This window comes from Meriones unguiculatus, chromosome 20 (genome assembly GCF_030254825.1).
Source record: "Meriones unguiculatus strain TT.TT164.6M chromosome 20, Bangor_MerUng_6.1, whole genome shotgun sequence".
Lineage (NCBI taxonomy): Eukaryota > Metazoa > Chordata > Mammalia > Rodentia > Muridae > Meriones > Meriones unguiculatus.
Genome location: NC_083367.1, coordinates 14,254,784 through 14,275,389, shown reverse-complemented (window position 1 = coordinate 14,275,389; position 20,606 = coordinate 14,254,784). Strand labels below are relative to the sequence as shown.

The following is a 20,606-nucleotide window of genomic DNA, read 5'->3' as shown; positions in this document are numbered from 1 at the left end:
ATGTTAAACCCCAAAGAGGAAATCCTTTGTCCTTCAAAGTGCTCCCCACGTCTCTTGCGTAAGCAAACATTAGAAGAGCTTGTCTTGGTAATATGCAGTATTGATGCTGTTTTCTGTAAGAGGGTTAGTTGTGCTTGTTCTCTTAAGCAATGATTTTAACACACGCATTACAAAGCATTCACTGGGGCAACACAGTATTTAGAGAACCTTTTCCATTTAAGGTCCGTCTGCGTCCACCTCCTAAGTACCACAATCACAGATTTATACCACATCTAGCTTCACTATATAAACTTCCTGAAAAGGATATTGTGCACAATAGAAATTATTAGTTTTTTGGAGACAGGCTGGATAGGACTAGAAGATCGTTGGCTTCAGCTTCCTTCATGCTGCTCTTCTGCTTGAACCAACAGCAGCCAGGAAGAAGTTTTACTTTAGTTAACTATACTTTCAAAATATAGCTCAGTCAGAACAAAATAGAGAAAAGATTAGGTATCTCTATTTTTTTTTAAATAAAGGATTCTTTTGTAAGATAGACATCTTACCTCTTATATTAACACTGGGTTGTGGTTTTTCTTTGTCTTGTTTTGTTTGTGTTTGCTGGACTGAAACTGGCTATGTAGTATAGTTCTCCTCCGGCTTCTACCTGGGGAGTGCTGAGATTGAACTTGCAGCTGTGTACCTTCTGGCTGGTTTATTCAGTGCGGTGAACCCAGCTGCTCCAGGCTAGCCAAGCACTTTACCAACGGGGTCACATGCCCAGCCCCCATACACTGGTTTTGCTTTTAGCTTGATTATGAAATTCACGGTTAAGCATTTTGATTTTCCGAATATCACTTATTCTAGACCCCACCCCCTTTAAATTTTGTTTTGGTACTCGTGTCGTGATGAACTTCTGAACCTCCCGCCTCCGTCCCCACCAAGCGCTGAGATTACTACGGTGCACACAGCACAGCCCTCTCCTACAATTCTATTCCAAGTCTTCATGGCTTCCGTCTTGCAAGTAAAACAGGGTTTAGAAGCCACCTGTTTGCAGCACCGAAGGTGGTGGGGAGAAAGCTACTGGAATTTGCTTATTGACCTTCGTGTTCTGTTTTACTTTAGCATCCTTAATAGTGTTCTTTCCCTTGACCTCCTTTCAAGAACCTGCGTTAGGTGTTGAGTCTTGTAGGGTGGAGCAGTTTAAACTATGGTGAAACAGATCTCTTTTCTAGAAAAGCTTTTGCGCCTTAAAAGCCGCCGGGCTACAACACTGGTCATTTCGATCTGTTTAAATTCTCGCCAAACTGTTCTCTTCCTGTGTTCGCTGCTAGGTGTTCCAGAACGAGAACGGAACCTCGTTCTCCCCTGACCCAATTGTTTCCTTTGTGGCCTCCCACACCTCGAGAGCGTCGTTTCCAGCGGCGCGTCCTCGGGTTGACGCGGCGAGGAGGGCAGCGCGGGCTCCCCGCTCCGCGCCGGCTCCCGCTCTCCGGGACGCGCGGCTCCCCCGAGGCCTCGGCTCGCTGCGGCGCGGACGGCCCCGGCACCCGCCAGCCCGGCCCCGCCGGCCCCGCCGCCGACACCGCGCCCCCGGCCTTTGTACGTGCGCCCAGGCGTGCCAGCGCACCGGGCACGTGACCCCGCCGAACGTGGCATTGTGTTATCACGTGACCCAGGTGCGTACGCGACGGAGCGAGCTGCGAAGATGGCGGACGACGAGGCCGAGCAGGAGCGCCTGGGCGCCGGCGGCTGCGCGGCGGAGCTGCGGCGCCTGGGCGAGCGGCTGCAGGAGCTGGAGCGGCGGCTGTGCGAGAGCCGGGAGCCCGCGGTGGAGGCGGCCGCCGCCTACTGCCGGCAGCTGTGCCAGGTGAGCCCCTCCCCCGCCCCCGCGGGCCTCGGCGGCCCGAGCGCGGGCGCCGCGCGCCTTTGTGTTCGGGCGCCGGGGCCCGGCGCGACGGCCTCGGGCTCCGTGGCGCGGCTCCCCAGGCTGCACCGGGCGCGCCCGGCTGGCGGGCGCGCGGCCGTGCCCCCGCCTCCCCCGGGTGGTGGCCGGTGCCCGCGGCCGCCCGAGCCTTTGTTGTCCGGGGGTAGGCGCCGAGCGTAGGGTCTTTTGTTGATGTTCCCGAGCCAATCCCGCCGGACCTGCGAGCTGGGAGTGGCGGCGGCGGCCCTGGCTGGCGGCTGCGCCCCTGCGGTGCGAGGAGCTGTCACCGTTCCTTAGGCGCCCGTCCCCGGGGGGCGGCTTTTCCAGCGCCGGTGTCTCCTTTGCGTTCCGGAAGAGTAGGGTTTCCGGCCCCCTGCACCCCCTCCCCACCCCCACAGTTCTTGGGTTCTTTCCTGTTGGGTGTCTTAGTTGACAGGGATTTGTGCGTCGGTCGGTTTCAGACCTTTCCATTCTTTTCTTGCCCAAGGACATTGCTTTTCAACAACGTGTTCTAACAAGGATTTAGGATGTTAGTAGTAGCAATTTGGCGACGATAGAAATCAGAGTTCTGGTCTGCAGGTCTTATCTGCAACTCCCTAGTTAAAACGTGTGCAATTGCTGTGGAGAGCGTTGGTAGAATTGCCTAGTTGAGGAAATGGGCGGTTTTTACGTCAAGAGTGAACCTAACGGTTGTGTCATTGTTGAGATTTTGTTTTGAAAACAACTGAGGTGTGAGCAATGGTGGAGCGTTTTAGGGTTTCAAGAGTTACGCTTTCACTTGCTAACCTCCAGATTCTGAAGTCTTGATTGTATTGATCCCATGCAGAAGAATCTCCATTGCTGTATGCACTTCATCTCATGCATTGTTTGATGGTTGCTCATTGTTTTTAAAGAGAATTTTCTATGATCTAGATGACTGGTCTACAAATACATGGAGTCAGAAAGTTCATCGACTTCGATGACATGGATCTGGAGGCAGAATTAGGAAGTCATTGTTTTAAACCTTATTAAACAATTTTTGAAACTTACTTTTTTTTTTTCTGCCCTGAAAGTGCCTACTTATTCTTACTTGGTCTTTATATGCAAAATCTCATTTTAACCCTGAGAAATTATTTTAGTATAACCTACCAAGAAGGCTTTCCTTTGTAATCCACTTTTTGGGGTTTTGTTTGTTAAGTGGAGTCCACTATTTTTTTTTGTGTGTGTGTGTGGGTGAATGTTGTTTGTATTGAGACATTCTTACTGTGTAGTTCTGGCTGGCATTTAATTTTTGGGTACGTCCTACCTCTCCCATCCCAAATGCTGCGATGACAGATTTGTACCATTACAGCCAGTTCGGAGTCAGCTTTTTAACCTGTGGGGAAAAAAAATAACAAAATGTACTTTAGTTTGGGATATTAATTCTTTAGTAGAGTCCACTGATTGTTTTAAGGATTAATAATACTGGGAAAATGAAGTCTGATGATGATGAGTACAGGGCTCTCTTATATAGAAGCATCACTGTGTGTGTACTGTGTTTGTCTTTAAAATGCTACTAGAGGTTTAGTTGAGGACCTCTAGCATTCAAGGCACATCACCAGCTCTAGTTACCTTTTTTTTTTTTTTAACTTTTCAAGACAAGGTTTCTTTGTCCAGAAACTCAGTCTGTAGACCAGGCTGTCCTTGAACTCAGAGATCTGCCTGCTTCTGCCTCCTGAGTGCTGGTATTAAAGGTGTGCTCCAGCACCACTGCCGGGCCTTAAAGTTACTTTTAATGAACGCAACAGATTAAAAAAAATAAAAGTAGTTTCCTGTATTGGTTTTATTAAGTGATAAGTTTTTTTATTTGTTTGTTTTTGAGACAGTGTTTCTCTATGTAGCCTTGGCTGGCCTGCACTTTTGTAGACCAGGCTGGCCTCAAACTCACAGAGATCTGCCTGCCTCTGCCTCCCCTCTGTTGGGTTTACAGGTGTGTGCCACTGGACCCCACAAGTGGAAGTCTTAATGTCATTTTTTATTATCTTGCTGACAAAAATCATAAGTTATAATTAATATTGAGGCCAGAGTCTTCAGTAACACAGGCTAGCTTCAGTGGAGGCTGACCTTAAATCTTTGGTTTTCCTGTCTTCATCTCACTAGCACTGGAGTTACAAGTGTGTTGCATGATGCTGGGTTTTATTCCATTCTTAGGGTCAAACCCAGGGTCTCTTGGGTGCAAGGCACGCACATTGAAAGCTGATTTATGCTCCCACCCCCCAAATTATAAATTATAAAAGTGATCTCTAGAGCTGATGTAGAGTTCTAATCCTGCATTTGAGAGGCAGGTGGGAGTTTGAGGCCACCGTGGACTACGTAGTGATGAGTTTCATGTTATAGCATGAGACAGGAGAAGGTTCAAGGCAGGGCTCAAACTCAGACATTTTTAGAATTGTATCTGTACATCTTCAATAGTTAATGTGAGATTTAATGTTAGAAGGAGGAGGGGCTAGAGATTAAGTCTTGTTTTCTAACCTTGGAATTGCAATTCAACCTTATCTCCGCCTTTCTCTTATAGAACTGGGCTGTTCACATGCTTCAAGAAAGCCAGGATAAATAAAGGTCTGTCAGTCACTGGACATCACAGCTGATACTCTGTCTGCATTGGCACTCAGGGTTGTAAAGGCCTCACTTTTGTGGTTATTTATTTAAAGGTTGTTCTGTTGAATTTATGTGTGTGTGTCAGTCAGTGTCATTGGGCATATGCCGTAGTGCAGAGGTGAGGTAAGCTTGCAGGTTAAGCTTGTCAGTTCTCTCCTACCTTATGAGTCCCAGGGATCAAACCTTTACTGGCTAGCAATCTTGCTGGCCCTATTTTTATTTATATCTTATTTAAAAAATATTTTTAAAGGTTTGATTTTCTCTTATGTGTTTGTTGTTTTGCCTGTATTTATGTCTGTATGGGTACAGTATATCATGTGTGTAGTGCCCTCAGAAGCCTGAAAAAAGTGTCAAATCCTTGACCTTTCAAGGGTCTCCTATGGCCAGCAGAGTAACAGTCTGAGGGAGACAAAAAGGTTCAGTTCAACAGGACTAAATAGCCAGTAGACCCACCCCAAGCAGTTTATTTCAGGCATCTTTAAGCGCAGTGAAAGGTTTCCTGCTGATGCTTAAGTCAATTCCATGTATACAGTAAAGTTTAAGATGTGACTGCATTTTATAAAGATAAGTTCTATAGATTGTCAAGTTCCCAGTGAGTCTAGGGAGGAGGTTGGATGTGGTGATTCACACCTTTAATCCCAGCATTTGGGAGGCTGAGGCAGTTGGATCTCTGTGAGTTTGAGGATAGCCTGGTCTACAAAGTGAATTCTAGGACAGCTGGGGCTGTTACAGTGTAACCCTGCCTGGAAAACCAAACCAAACCAAACCAAAACAAAAGAAAAAAGTCTGGGGAGGATTTGGTGTGGTCTCTGCCGCACAGATAGTGCAAAGGCCTTCAGACTGGTACCCACGTCCATTCCCAGCCTTTTGGGCAGATAACAGGTTATGCATCTCTTCTTTGAAGGAACAACCCCATTTGTTTAACAGTCCTGGTTCTGGTAGTGCTTATCTGTGATCATACGAACCCTCAGGCCTCCCACAGGACCTGGTGGTACAGTCGATAACTGTGATGTGGTTGCTGGGAGCACAGGTCCTCTTCAAGAGCAGCATGATCCCATCTCTCCAGCTGTAGTCATTATTTTTAAGTTACTATTGTTGTATGCTTGTGTGTGTGTGTGATATGTGTGAAAACAGTGGAGGTTGGATGACTGCTTAATTGGATTGCACTTCACAGTGGGTCCAGGCTCAGCTTGAGATCATCAGGTTTGTGTGGCAAGCATCTTTATCTGCAGAGCCATCCCTACAGCCATATATTGTAAGCTAAGCCAGGTCCCCACATTCTGGAATCTGTGGCAAGAAGATTGCTGAGTTCTAGGCCATTCTGGTGAACCTGTCTCAGAAAAACAACAACAAAACCCCAGGAACAACAAAAATTGCCATTTTTTTCCTTTTCCCTTTCTCTTTTTTCTTCCTCCCCCCCCTTTTTTTTTTTTTTAAACAAAACAAAACAGAACACAGTTTCAAAATGTAGGCAGGCTGGCCTTGGTCTTCTTGTCTCTGCCCCCCCTAAGTGCTGGGGTTATAAGTGTGTACGTCTGAGCCACTGTGGCTGCCTGCCTTCCTTCCTTCCTTCCTTCGTTCCTTCGTTCGTTCCTTCCTTCCTTCCTTCCTTCCTTCCTTCCTTCCTTCCTTCCTTCCTTCCTTTCTGTCTTTACTAAAGGTAACTGTACATATGTTTGGGACAATACACTACTGTTGTGTGCATTATGTAATTATTGAATCAGGGTAACTGACAGCTCTATTACCTCAACATCAATAATTTAACTGTAATGAAGCCAGCCGTTCTATATCCCTGATTCTAGCTATCTATTTTGAAAACATCACACTGTTCCTATATGTAATAGGGCATCCTATTCCTAATTGTAACTTTGTACTATTAAGAAAATTCTGTTTGTCTTCTCTCACTGGTTCCACAGTTTTGATTCTGGATATGACTGAGATTCCTCGTTTTGTGTTTCTGTGTTGGGTTAGCTGAACTTCAAGTCTTCCAGTGTAGTCTATGTGTTTGCAGATGACAGGATTTCATTTTATGGCTGAATAGTATATTCATCATGCATGCGCCTCACAGTTTCTTTACCCCTCATCGGCTTTACCCCTCATCATTTACTTTTCTTCATCGGCTGGCGGGTGCTTGGTCCATCTCCTACCTTGGTTGCTGTGCATACTCTCTGAATAGACGTGAAAGGACCTCATCAGAATACTGCTCTCCTTCCTTTGCGTGTATGTGGACCCAGCAGTGTGAGTTTTCTTGCCTTTCAGGGGATTTTTGTTTTTAGGTTTGCCTTTCTGATAATAAGTATTGACTGGGGTAAGGTGATTCTCTGGTGTTAATCTTCCTTTCATTTGAACCCAGGACCTTGGAAAGTTAAGCACGTGTATATTATCCTGTAGCTGAATTCCCAGCCTTCTTGTGGTTTTGCTTGCTATTTTCCAGATAATTAGTGACACTCAGGGTTTTTATTTTTTTATTTTATTTTTTTTGAGACAGGGTTTTTCTATGTAGCCTTGGCTGTCCTGGACTTGCTTTGTAGACCAGGCTGGTCTTGAACTCAGGTCCGCCTGCCTCTGTCTCACAAGCACTGGGATTTTAAAAGCATGTGCCATCATGGCCAGCTTTAAGCCTTTTTTTTTTTTTTTTTTTTTTTAATCCTTCTGAGAAGATTCTGTTAGTGTATTTTTGACCATGTAGGAGTTAGAAATTTTAAATTTTTTTTGTTGTTGTTTGTTTGAGTTGCATATATAGTGGCTATGAATCCCTTGTTAGAATTGTAGCCTTTCCCTCTTTCCTGTACAGATACTTTCTGCATGATATATCACCAGTTACCTGTTTTTGCTTTAGGTTATATCCAGAAAGTCCTTGCCCAGTCTTTTTGATAGTTTATATCGAACTCTTCAATCTGTTTTATATATAGTGAGAATAAGGAGTTCAGCTTGATTTTTCTTCATATGGATGTTGGATTTTCTTAGTTTGTTTGCTGAAGATAGTATTCCTCCCTAATGTATTTTGTTGGCATCTTGTAGGACAGCAGATAACTGTAGATGTGTGGACTAAAGAGGAATTTGTTTACATTTTGAATTTTTACCTAAGCGGGAGTTGGGCTGGAGAATACAGGGATTACAGTACATGAGAAATTGTTTGACTCCTAGCAAGGGAAGAGAAAAATAGATATTTCAAGTTTTACTTGTTGGGAGGAGTGCAGAGTAGTAGAACATGGACGTCTGAGAGAGCCTGTTGGAAGTTTTTACATTTCCTGTTTTTTGAAAGTCAGCCTAAAATTATTTTTAGGCAACTGTATAATTTAATTATATTACATATTTTCTTAACCATTGGCTTACAATGAGATCACAAGCTCTCTAGGCATAACCTCTTAGGTTGTTTTAGCATAGTTTCTCTAGCTACTGATGGAAAACATGCCGTCTAGATGAGGCCATTTGAATGGTTTTGCTCTGCTGAGCTAGTACTGACTGTATTTTTATTGATTACTTACTATTATTATGAGTCAGCAACCATGGCCATGATTCTTTATTTCAAGTATCTTACAGTCTCTGAAGGACAAACAAGTAATTTTAAATGTGATTTTTTATTCCTAAGATGAATACAGTATAATGAAAAGTCATTTGTTTAGGAATTTAAATAGAAACATTCCAGCAGGGTTCTTAAAGGCACTTTGAGATAATTACTCACTGGAAAGGAAGCCAGTTTCATAGTGCAACAGTGGTGTGTTTGGGTATGATGTTTGCTAAGAACATTGTATACTGGCCAGTTGACTGGTTGATTGTGACTGTTTCAAGTCAAGGTCAGCTTCTGTTTTTTAAACATTTTACTTGTTTTGACTGTTGGGATTGAAACCCGGGAGTTGATGTAAGGCGTGTGCTCTGCCACTGAGCTACAACCCTTCCTAGCCTGTTTTTAAGATTGAGTTGGAATTTGAAGTCTGTCACACACACACACACACACACACACACACCCTGGGCGTACAGTTTTCCTCATCCTAGTGACTTGTTTGTGATAGTGGCATTTAGTCTCATTAGCTTGGGTTCTGAATTCCTGAAGTAGGTGTAGGAGTCCTTCTCAGAAAAGAACTGTGCTATTGAGAAACGTTGAACAGGAGGAGTTCCACATTTAGATAACTGAGTTCCAGCAGCATAGCTGGCTAGAAATGGGCTCAGGTGAAAGAGCTTCAAATTAATACAGCAAGATTTGAATGCCACTTCAATATGCCTTCTGGCTTCAGGACTCTGTTTCACTAAGAAAATAGCTTTTCTTTTCCCAGACTCAGAATTGAAACTAGGGCCTTGTGCTATCTGGGCAAGCATTCTATCACTGAGCTATATCCCTAGCTCTTTCCTTTCTTTTGTGAGAAAGTCTTGCTAAATTGGCCTTAGGCCTTGAATGTTGCTTTCGTTCTTTTTAAAGTTTTTTATTTTTGGTATGGGGGTGGGTGGAGAGAAGTCCTTCCTGCAGAGCTCTGAGGGCAACTTGTGATAGTTGTCTCCTTTCACCCTGTGGTTTCCAGCTTGGAAGTAAGCTCCTTCACCTACTGTGAGCCATCTCACTGGGCTAGGCCTTGACCTATTTTTTTCCCCCCAGATTAGAGTTTCTCTGTGTAGCCTTGGCTGTCCTGGACTTGATTGTAGACCAGGCTGGCCTTGAACTCACAGAGATTCACTTGCCTCTCCTCTGAGTGCTGGGATTACAGGCAGGTGCCACGGTCCTGGTGGATTTGAACTTTTAATTCTCTTGTTTCATCCCCCGCCCCCAACTCCCCAGCAACTGGGATTACAAAACTAGGCCTGTCTAAGATTTGATTGTTAACGTTCTGCTTCTTATTGAAACATTAGTATCTTATGTGTCACAAAGGACTACCTGTGTGATGTATATACCATATGATCTAAGTAGTATGTAATAAGCTGTACCACTTAGGCCTGTGTAATTTAAGCATTCTCTTTAATGTTAGAACAGTGACAAAGTTGCCTTGTGATGCATTTCTCAGAATGCATTGTTATTAAGCAACACATGATTGTGCATTGAAGTAGATAACAAATATTCAGACCCCAAAAGATACAGTAAAAACTTGATCTCTCCATTTTGAAACTTTGTCTCCTTTCTGGATGACTGTGTGTGTGTGTGTGTGTGTGTATGTGAAAGAGAGAGAGAGAGAGAGAGATGTACATGTATATGTACATATTTACTTTGGTGGAAATCTTAGTTAAAGGTAATATATCTACCTTGTGCTTTGTTCCTATTGTTGTTTTGTTGAGCTTGGAAAAACTTTACCACGGAGCTACAAACCCAGCCCTATCTTGTTTTATGTGTGTTTATTTCACTCAAAAAATATGTTGTCATCAGCGTGCAGTTGTGCACACCTGTAATCCCAGTACCTTGAGAGGCAGAGGCAGAGGCAGAGGCAGATAGATCACCATGAGTTCAAGGCCAGCCTGGTCTACAAAGTTCAGGATAGCCAATGCTACACAGAGAAACCATGTCTTTAGAACAACAACAACAACAAAAAAAACCCATACAATATTTTTTTAGATAATTTCATAGCAAATCACATAACTCTTTGGCTTTGTGTTTTAAAGTTACATGAGTCAGGCATAAGGTTTAACCTTTGTAGTCTCAGCACTCAGTGTAAATAACCTACGGTGTAAAATGCTGTCCAATAATAATAATTCCAATAACAAAAACTGCCTGATAAAAGTGGTCTGGGATTGTGTCTAACCAGGTAAGTACTGGTAGATATTTAGGAGATGCTTATCTGTTCAATTTTATTTTGCTTATTTTTGTGTGAGGTGTTCTGCGTGCGTGTATGTATGTGTACTGTGCGTCACTGGCACCTGTGGAGGCTGGAGGCGGGCATCGGGCCCCTGGGTGCTAACTCCGTGGTAGAGTACTTGACTTGCAGGGTCAAAGCTTTAATCTGTAAGTTAGAAATGTAAGAGCAAAGTGTTGGAAACTGTGTAACCATGTTCCTCAAAACACTAGCCTGATTTTGGTGATTAGAAGCTGTCTCAATGTGATATCACTGAGCTATATCCCTAGCTCTTTCCTTCTTTCTTTTGTGAGAAAGTCTTGCTAAATTGGCCTTAGGCCTTGAACGTTGCTTTCGTTCTTTTTAAAGTTTCTTATTTGTGGTATGGGGGTGGGTGGAGAGAAGTCCTTCCTGCAGAGATGTATTTGAAGAACACATCAAATCGGAATATAAGGTGGCTTCCTTCTTAATTAGTGATAATTACTTTAGGGATTGAGAGAGTAATAGGACATTTAGTTTTAAAAATGAACACATGGGAAACACTTTATTTTTTATTTTTATTAATTACAGTTTATTCACTTTGTATCCCAGCTGTAGCTCCCCCTCTTGTCCCCTCCCAATCCCACCCTCAACCCCTTATCTCCATCCATGCCCCTTCCCAAGTCCACTGATAGGGGAGGTCCTCCTCCCCTTCTGTCTGACCCTAGCCTATCAGGTCTCATCAGTACTGGCTGCGCTGTCTTTTTCTGTGGCCTGGTAAGGCTGCTCCCCCATCAAGAGGAGGTGATCAAAAAGCAGGCCACTGAGTTCATACCAGAGACAGTCCCTGTTCCTCTTACTAGGGCACCCACTTGGACATTGAGCTGCGATGGGCTACATCTGTGCAGGGGTTGTAGTTTTTCTCCATGCATGGTCCTTGATTGGAGTATCAGTCTCAGAAAAAAACCCAGTGCCCAGATTTTTTGGTTCTGTTGCTCTCCTTGTGGAGCTCTTGTCCCCTCCAGGTCTTTCTGTCTCCCCTTCTTTCATAAGATTCCCTGCACTCTGCTCAAAGGTTGGCTATGAGTCTCAGCATCTGCTTTGATACCCTACTGGGTGGAGTCTTTCAGAGGCCTTCTGTAGTAGGCTTCTGTCCTGTTGCCTGTTGCCTGTTTGCTCCCTCTTCCAATGTCCATCCTATTTACCTAAGTGAGGCTTGATCCTCTTACCCTTTGTTACGAATCATGAAGCCCCGGCCAGAAACAGTATGCTTCTTCCTTAGCTTTTTTAGTTGAATAGATTTTATTATGTTGATCCTATATTATATGTCTAGTATCCACTTATAAGTGAGTATATACCGTGTGTGTCTTTCTGCTTCTGGGATACCTTACTCAGGATGGTCTTCTAGTTCCTACCAGTTACGTGTAAATTTCATGATTTTCTTGTTTTTAATTGCTGAGTAGTATTCCATTGTGTAAATGTACCACAATTTCTGTATCCATTTCTCAGCTGAAGGACATCTGGGTTCCTGGTTGTGGTGGCGCACACCGGTAGGATTTGCTGAAGGGAAACACTTTAAATTAAAAAATGCTTTTTGTAGTTACCCTTCATAGCTTTGTTTCTGGTGTATTTACTGATTTTTCTAGTTCTGGACAGGCAGGCCTGGCGCCTTGATCTTGCTAGGCAGGCATTATCGGACCAGTGATTTGCCCTCAGCCCCTAGCAAGCTTTACTTGGAAAACAGCACAGGGTTTTTGTTTTGAGAGGAGGTGGAAGTGGATCCTGGGAGTGGGTGGGTGGGCGAGTGGGGGAGGTGGGCTTGCACTCCTCCTGGTCCTGTCTGTCTCCTAAGTACTGTGGCTCGCTGAGTGCTTCCTGCTTCTAGCTCAGAGGAAAAATGTTATTTTCCCCTCTAACTTTGCATTAAAAATATTAATGACCTGTAAGTACTACATATTTAGCCAAAAAGATTTATTATCAAATGCGTATGTTTTCTTTTTTTAATCAGTTGTGGAGTGTATCTCTGCTGTCAGGGCCCACAAAGTGCAAGGAATATATGCATAATTGAGCAATAACACTAGGTAGTAAGAACCTAGTGATAAACACAATGAGTGGATATGGCTAAGAGAAGTAGAGCCTTTTGTGAAACAGATGTTTTTGAGACCACACCTTTACACTGGCCTGGAAGTTACTATGTAGGTGAGGCTTGCCTCAGTTCGTAGCAGGTCCCAGTATATTGAATACTGGAATTACAAGTATGAGCTACTATACCTGTTTGGTTTTTTTAAAAAACATTTTTAAAAAGCAATCTATTTTATATATATGAGTGTTTTTGCCTGCTTATGAAAGTGTACTGTGTTTGCCTGGTTCCTGTAGAAGACAGAAGAGGGAATTGGGTGCCCAGAAACTAAAGTTATAGGTGTTTGTGAGCCACCATGTGGGTGCTAGGAACCAAACGTAGGTCCTCTGCAAATTCCAGAACTGCATGCAGAAGTGTATGAATACTTCTGATGTTTTCCCCTGCTCACCGTAGTGTGTGTGTGTCTGTGTCTGTGTCTCTGTCTGTAAAAGTCTTTATTAGAAAACAGTTAATAAACATTTAAAATGAAGTTGCAAGGTACAAAATAATGGAGAATTCAATAGCTTTCATATATGCCAGTGGTTTCTTGCTGGAAAGGAAATTAGGAAGACTCTCTCAATCACACTATGGCTCTCCCCTCAAAATAAATTGCCAGAGTCAGAAGACCTTTACAATGAAAATATTAGAACACTGAAACCAGACCAAAAACACCACCCCAAAATGGTGGAAAATCACCTGTGTTCCTAGATTAGCAAAATGAACACTGTGGAAATAACTCTGTTACCAAGTTAACCTACATGTTCACTGCATTTTCCACCAAGATTTTAAATATTCTGGCTCCACCAATGTTGTACAGGCATTAAAATGGTTTACTGTGTGCTTACTCAGAATGTATAGTAATTTAGATTCTAAAACCATCACTGTTAAAATATCACAGGCTGAAGAGCGAAAGAATGGCTTTATCATCACTGGAGTCTTCCTTTCTTTCTTACGTCTGTGTAAGTGTGTTGTGTTTGACTGCACATGTGTATCTGTGCACATGTGTGTGTGGTCCCAGTGTTTATACCAGCAGTTCTTCCTTCCGTTGCGGCTTCTACTTTAGTCTTGTAGGCAGCAGATCTGTGTGCACGCATGCGGGGTTGTTTTTGGTTTTCTCTGTGTAGCCTTGGCTGTCATAGACTCACTGTGTAGACCAGGCTGGCCTTGAACTCACAGAGATCCACCTGCCTCTGCCACCCTGAGTGCTGGGATCACAGGCTTGTGCCACCTTACCCGGCTAAAGCTGGTCTTACCAGCCACTTCACTCGGATTCCATCTCTGCTTTCCAAGGCTGGAATTACAGGTTGGGTACCAAACCACCTAGGGCTTGAACTCTGCTCCTTTTGTTTTGTTTTGCTTTGTTTTGTTTTGTTTTTCAAGACAGGGTATCACCATATTCCAGCCCTGGCTGTCCTGGACGCCTGCTCTGTAGACCAGGCTGGCCCTGCCTCCTGAGCACTGAGGACGCATACCGTTGTACCCGCTTGAACTCTGGTCCTCTCTTTTGCACTGTGAGTGCTTTAGCCATGAGCTTCTTCCTCAGCCTGCTGCACAGGTTTTCCTTTCCTTTAAAAATACTCTCTAGTATGTTGAAACAGGCTAGCCTTGGCTAGCCTCAAACTTGTGCTATAACTGAGGCTTAATTCCCTCTTGAGTTGCCTGCCTAGGGCCAAGTGCTGGGATTACAGGCATGTTCTCATTTGCTGGGCTTATTTTTTACATTCTTTCAGTTTGTACCTTTGTGTCCTCTTTATTCTTTCTCTTACCTGATGAACGTACACAGTAAATGTAGCTATTATCAATATATTAAAGATATTTTAATATTTAAGATGTTTTAACAGACATTTTAGATATAACATACACCGTCCCTGAATGAATTTGGTGAACTCCCTGATCCTCCTTTTTGCGTCTCCTGAGGTGCCAGAGTTTATTGCAGGGGCTTTTGTGGGGACCGGTTGTATAAATTACACACCACACAACAGGTCTGATACAGAGAGGTTTACTTAAAGGCAGGGTGGGAAAGAGACAGAAAGAAAGTAGGAAAGCAGAGGAGAAGAGAGACGGGGGAGGGGAGATAGTTGGAGCACCCCAGGAAAGAAAGTTGATGGGAGAGGGAGCAATGAAGTGACGGAGCATTCCTTTATATCTGAGTGCCCCTGGCCATGGCAGGTGATGACGTCAGTGCTTGCTAGGCAGCCTAGCCTAAAGACGCCAACATTTGTATATTATTGTATATAAGGCTGTTGGCCAACATTGTATATAAGGCTTATAGGCCTTTTGCTGGGGCAGCCTCTCAGCTACAATCTAACTTAATTCTACTTCCCTGCCACACACTGTCTCCCTGGATTTCCATCCATGCTTCTGTCCCCTTTGCTGGGTTTATCTGTCTTCACCTTCCAATGTCTCCTTGCTGCCCTTTGTCCCCTGCCCCTAGTTTAGCCACCAGCTATTTATTCATTCATCTAAAAAGCCACATTCCTTCCTGGCTCAACTAGTCAGTATCAGGACAGTGCCCGATCCATCCCTGTGTTGCTCTTTGGCCAGGATGAGAGGTACATGACCACCTTCACTGCAGCTTGCTTTTTACATGATAATCTTAGAGAATCATCTTCTGGGCAGTCGAGGAAGGACATTTACATGTAGAAAGCTGGTAGTGAGCTGTTGAGAGGACAACCAGATCTTCTGCTAGCAAATACAGGGACATACCTACAAGCCATTTGATAGAATCTGTGGGGGAAGGTCATCTCAACAAGGGCTACAGGCATGTTTACCATGCTTGATTTTATGTGGTGTTGGAGACTGAACCCAGGGCCTTCATGACTGCCTGGGTAGGTACTTTGTCAGCAGGGATTGTCCACACTTTTTGTTGTGGCTGTTGTTTTCCTTGAAGAGTATATGAAGGAATTGGCTGTCATTACTACACCAGGCCTGTGGCTGAGGTGTATATGGCAAAACCAGATAGATAGATAGATAGATAGATAGATAGATAGGCAGGCAGGCAGGCAGGCAGGCGTACCTTTTTAAGACAAAACAAAAACACTCATTAAAATGCAGGCCCAAAGAAAAAGGAACATCTTCGCATGTATTTTATGCTTAGATGTGATGAAGAGGAGATACTCAACAGGGCTATTTGAATGGACAAAGCAGATAAGACCTTATGATAATTAACTAGAGGAACATTGCAAGACCTGTTGAAATTTCAGCAAAGACTCCATGATAACCAAGAATCAGTAGCAGCTCAGTGTAAGAGGTTGGAAACCTCAAAACGGGAAAGACTGATGTTGTAGTTCTCCAGCTGAGAATGAAGGCTGGGGAATGCTTTCTTCCAGCAGCCACTGGTATAAGTCTGAGCCCAAAGAGAGTCTGGTGTAGAAAGAAAGGATGCAGCAGCAAACTTCAGGAAGGAGGGGTGAAGTAAAGATTAAGTCGCCTTTTCCTCCTAGACAGTGGTTCTCAACCTTTCTACTGCTGCGATCCTTTCATACAGTTCCTCATGTTGTGGTGATCCCAACCATAAAATTACTTCTGTTGCTACTTCATGACTGTAAACTTGCTACAGTCATGAACTATAATGTTTTAAGTGTCTGATATGTGATCCCTGTGAAAGGATTATTGTCCCCACCCCCAGCGGGATAGAGACCCACAGTTGCTGTCCTAGGGACTTCCAATCAGTAGGTTGCTGCTACCAACTTTGCCACCTACTCAGTTCATTAACCCAGAAACCGTTCTTCCCAGGAAACGTCCTCTTAGACATACCCAGGACAGTCTGCCATAACAAAGTAATCGTACACTGCACTTTACAGCCCTTTGCACTGCTAGTCTTGAAGGCAAGAAGCCACAGGCAGCGGGGCCATGGTGGCACACACTTTTAATCCCAGCGAAGGCAAGTGGAGCTCTGTGAGTTTGAGAACAGCCTGGTCTACAGAGCCAATTCAGGACAGCCAGGGCTACACAGGGAAACCCTGTCCTGGGGGTAGGGTGGAGTGCAAAGAAGAAGCCCCAGACACAGGTCACAGGTCTTGTTAATATTGTCGTCTTAACAGGATGTAAAGTCAGCAGTGTGATAAACCTGAGAGTACCAGTAGGGTTTATCTTGATGGGTGGGAAGACCCATCTTGTCAGTGCGTTCACCATAGCAATAAAAGAAATTAACAAAGATTTCTCGCGGTGATGTGAAGGTTGTGAAGTATAAGGCCAGCTTAAAGAAAACCAAGTGGGGCTGGAGAGATGACTCAGTGGTTAAGAGCACCGTCTGTTCTTCCAAAGGACCCTGGTTCAACTCCCAGCACCCACACGGTAGCTCACAACTGTCTGTAACTCCAGTTCCGGGTAGTCTGTCACCTTCACACCAATGCACATAAAATAAAAATACTACCAAGTGAAGCTGACCATACACAGGGTTGGAAACACTGGCTGGCTTGAGGCAAGAGCACTTCCTCCCCTCCCCAGGTGAAGATGGTAGTGTGTGTAACTGTCAGATGGACAGCGTTGCTTTGCTCTTACGGAAAAGGAGGCTCGCCTGTGTACAGCGTACGCACAGAGACCAGAACAGATTGTGACAGGCAGCCTACTGGTTTGCCTGTGTGCAGCATACGCACAGAGACCAGAGCAGATTGTGAGAGGCAGCCTACTGGTTTGTTGTCCAGCCCTGTTGTTGGGCCTCTCGATAGTTAACATGGACAAAATCTAAGAAAGCTGAGTTGCAGTGAGTGGAGATGAACGCAGTGTGGACTGCATTGGAGGACAACCTGTCGTCTTTTCCGGATGTGTAAATGGAGGCCTTATCAGATGCAAAACTGGCAAGGGAAAGGTGGGGGCGGGGCTCTATAAGAAAACCAGACAATTTTCTGGTTATGATTCTGGAAGTAAGGAGTTCAGTGCAGAAGTACATTTTGGATTAGAATGTTGCAGATTATATGTGATATGGAAGATGAAGAAGATGCTTATAAGAAATAGTTCTTTCAGGATACAAAAACAGAATAACTCCAGACATAGAGGTGATGTGTAGGAAAGTCTGTGCTTCGGTACAAGAGAATCCAGTCTATGAGAAGTGTAAAAGAGAAGTTAAATGAAGTACAGCCCTCCCCAAATGTATCTTTCCCAAAAGAAGTATTGGGTAGCTCAAAAGAAGGCTGTTGACCTTGACTGTTTAACAAATCTACTTTGTTTAGGGTTATTAAATATATCTATCTCCCTTTCAACCCCCCAACACCATTGTAGGAGGGAAAGAAGGTTAGTGGGAACAGGGGCGGAGTTCTCTCAATTACTTCCTGCTGGGTAGGGTAGTAGGATTTGGGGGGAGGGGCAATACCAATATCAGTTGTCCAGAAGTCCAGGTAACCAGCAAATCAGCAAACAGCAAATGCAGCAGCGGGACAAACTGGCAGCAGACAGTCCTTCTCCAAGCAGCCACACCTTCTTTGTCTGGGCTTTTTACATATTTATGGTAAATTGTAATTAATGTTTGTGTGAAACTTTCCCACCTAAGTTAGTTTTCTTTTTTGTTGTCGAACCTAGATAGAGTGAGCTGAAATGAATTATAATGTCTTTATTCATGAAAGCAAATATTATTCCACATTCCTCTTGCCTCAATCATGATGTAGTTTCCTCACTAGAAGGTTGCAGTTATGAAGAATGGTTTCTAAAGGTTTTTAAAAAATGGTTTTTAAAATAGTCAATGAGATATGAAATGAAATAATTCCATAGTAGTTAGTCTGTTACGTTTTAATGGGAACACCCAGAAAGCATAAACCATGTAGCCTAAACTGGCTTTGAACTCACAGTCCCGAGGGTTGAGATCTCAGGTGTGTGTCACTATACCTTTCTTCGTAAGTCTCAGTAGTTCTGAGAGACATTAAAAATGAGGGTGTGTGTGTGTGTGTGTGTGTGTGTGTGTTTTAAAAGGTTTATTATTTATACAGTATTATGCCTGGATGTGTGTCTGCACATCACAAGAGGGCATCAGATCTTAACTATAGATGGCTAGGAGCTACTATGTATTTCCTGGGAAATGAACTCAGGACCTTTGGAAGAGCAGCCAGCACTCTTAATCTCTGAGCCCTCTGAGCCAGCCATCTCTCCAGCTGTGTGTGTGTGGGGAGTGGTTTTTTTGTTTTTTGTTTTTGTTTTTTTTCCCTAGGTAGGGGTTCTCTGTGTACAGCTTTCCCTGTCCTGGACCACTCTGTTGACCAGGCTGTCCTCAAACTCACAGAAATCCTCCTGCCTCTGTCTCCACCTACCTAGTGCTAGTATTGAAGTTGTGCACCACCACCTTTCAAGCATTTGTGCGTGCATGGGTGCACTAGCCAGTATGCCCTCCCTCTGTGCTACTCTTTCAGTGTCCTCTCCACTTAAGCTCCTCACTCCCCTCCCCCTTTTCTTTGTAACACTTCTATTCTGACCCTCACTGTAGCACTCCTTCCTGCTTTCCCAATGGTCCTTTTCTAACTCTTGGTCAGGTGTGCTCACTGAAACCTGAAGATTGAGAGCTAGGATGGAGATACAAGAGAGATCAGGTATTTGTTTTTCCAGGTCTATGTTGCCACACTCAGTATATTATTGTCCAGTTATGTCCATTCATCTGCAGGTTTCATTTTTCTTTACAGTTGAATAGAATTTGTTGTGTATGTATGCCACATTTTTATCACCCATTCATCAGTTGATGGATAACTAGGTTACTCCCCAATTCATACTGTCTGAATGTGCTATTTGTGCAAGCTGCCAAGGGAAGAAAAGTTATCACCAGTCCTGCCCAGCTGTAAGTCCTGGGGACTGTAATAACAACTGCCTGGCAAGATATGCTCAATAGTGCAATAGTGGCGGTGATATCTTGGGGATAACCACAAGATGTCTGGCTGGACTTAAGGCCTGCTCAGTAGGAACTGTGATATAGCTAAGAACCCACATGGGCCCTAGAGGAGAACTTATTTAAGTTGATAAAGTACCCAACTGCCTCCTAAGCACTCCTTTCTTGATATCCGGAGCGAAGTAGAGATCTCACATGGAGGGAGACGATTACAGAGAACCTACTCCAAATGGATGCCCAGCTGGGAGATAGATAACACTCTCCTACTGTCTTCTTGGAGGATGAAAACTTAGGCTGTAGTCCGTGTTTTAACTTATGGTCGCATAGATTTAAATAACAAATAAAAACCCAATGTAGTATCATTCTCACAGTTATATAAACACTTGAGTGTATTCAGAGGTAGTTCTACAAGTATTTGAGGGCATACTAGTTTACAGCTGTTAACTGAAAGTGCATGATTAAAAATTTTACATTTTTTATTTTTGTTTTTTGAGACAGGCCTTGAACTCATTTTATACTCTTGTCTCCATCTTCCATTTCCACTCCTAGGTGCTGATAATATGGTAGGCACCTTACCTGGTACAAACATTGAAAAATTGATTTACTTCTATTTTATGTACGTTTGTGTTCTGCCTGCTTGTATGTGTGTGAGAGTGTCAGAGCCCCTGGAACTGCAATATAGACAATTGTGAGCTGCTATGTGGGTGCTTGGAGCTGAACCCAGGTCTTTATGGAAGAGCAACCAGTACTCTTAACCACTGAGCCATCTCTCCATCCCTGCTGCAAATTTTAAAAAAAATTTTAAATACTCAAATTAAAATGAGCTGTTAGAATGGCAATTTTGTTTTAATCTAACCTTTTTAACATGTACAGAGTTTAATACATGAGCAGTCATATTAACCTTGATTATTTTGGAAAGTTAAGTTTGTGTTAAAGCAAATGAAATATGCCATTTAAAAATGAACTAAATAAAGAATTTTTAAACATACATGTTGGGCTATAACTCAGTTATGGAGTACTTACTAGCATGTGCAAAACCTGGAATTTAATCCCTGGTATATCAAAACAAAGAAACCCATAGCTGTGTTGGTTTGAATGGGACAGCTCCCGTAGCTCTGTGTTTGAGTATGTGGTTGTCAGGGGGGCTGTTGGTGGAGGGTTTAGGAGATGTGGGCTTGTTGGGGCGGGGGTGTTTCTTGGGGTTGGCTTTGAGGGTTCAAATGGCTCCAGCTGTTTTGAGGTAGCGCTCTCTAGCTCCTGTTTGTGGTTCCTGTTCTGCTTTCTCTCTGCCATCATGGACTCTAACCTCCACAGGCAAAATTAAATGCTTCCTTCTGTCAGTAGCTTTGGTCATGGAGTTTTAGAACAGTAGAAAAGTAACCAAGATAGTCAGACTGATACCTAGTAGTCAGCCCATGAAATTATGTCCTT

General features: G+C 43.7%; 1 protein-coding gene across 1 annotated transcript in view; it reads left to right on the top strand.

Moving 5' to 3' along the window:
* The first annotated feature begins 1,651 nt into the window (after positions 1-1,651).
* Znf292 (zinc finger protein 292) overlaps positions 1,652-20,606 on the top strand; it is a 77,423-nt gene continuing 58,468 nt past the window's right edge. Inside the window, exon 1 of the mRNA XM_021642676.2 lies at positions 1,652-1,846. Coding sequence (XP_021498351.1) covers positions 1,685-1,846 — 162 coding nt within the window. The 5' untranslated portion in view covers positions 1,652-1,684. The remainder of the gene's footprint in view (positions 1,847-20,606) is intronic.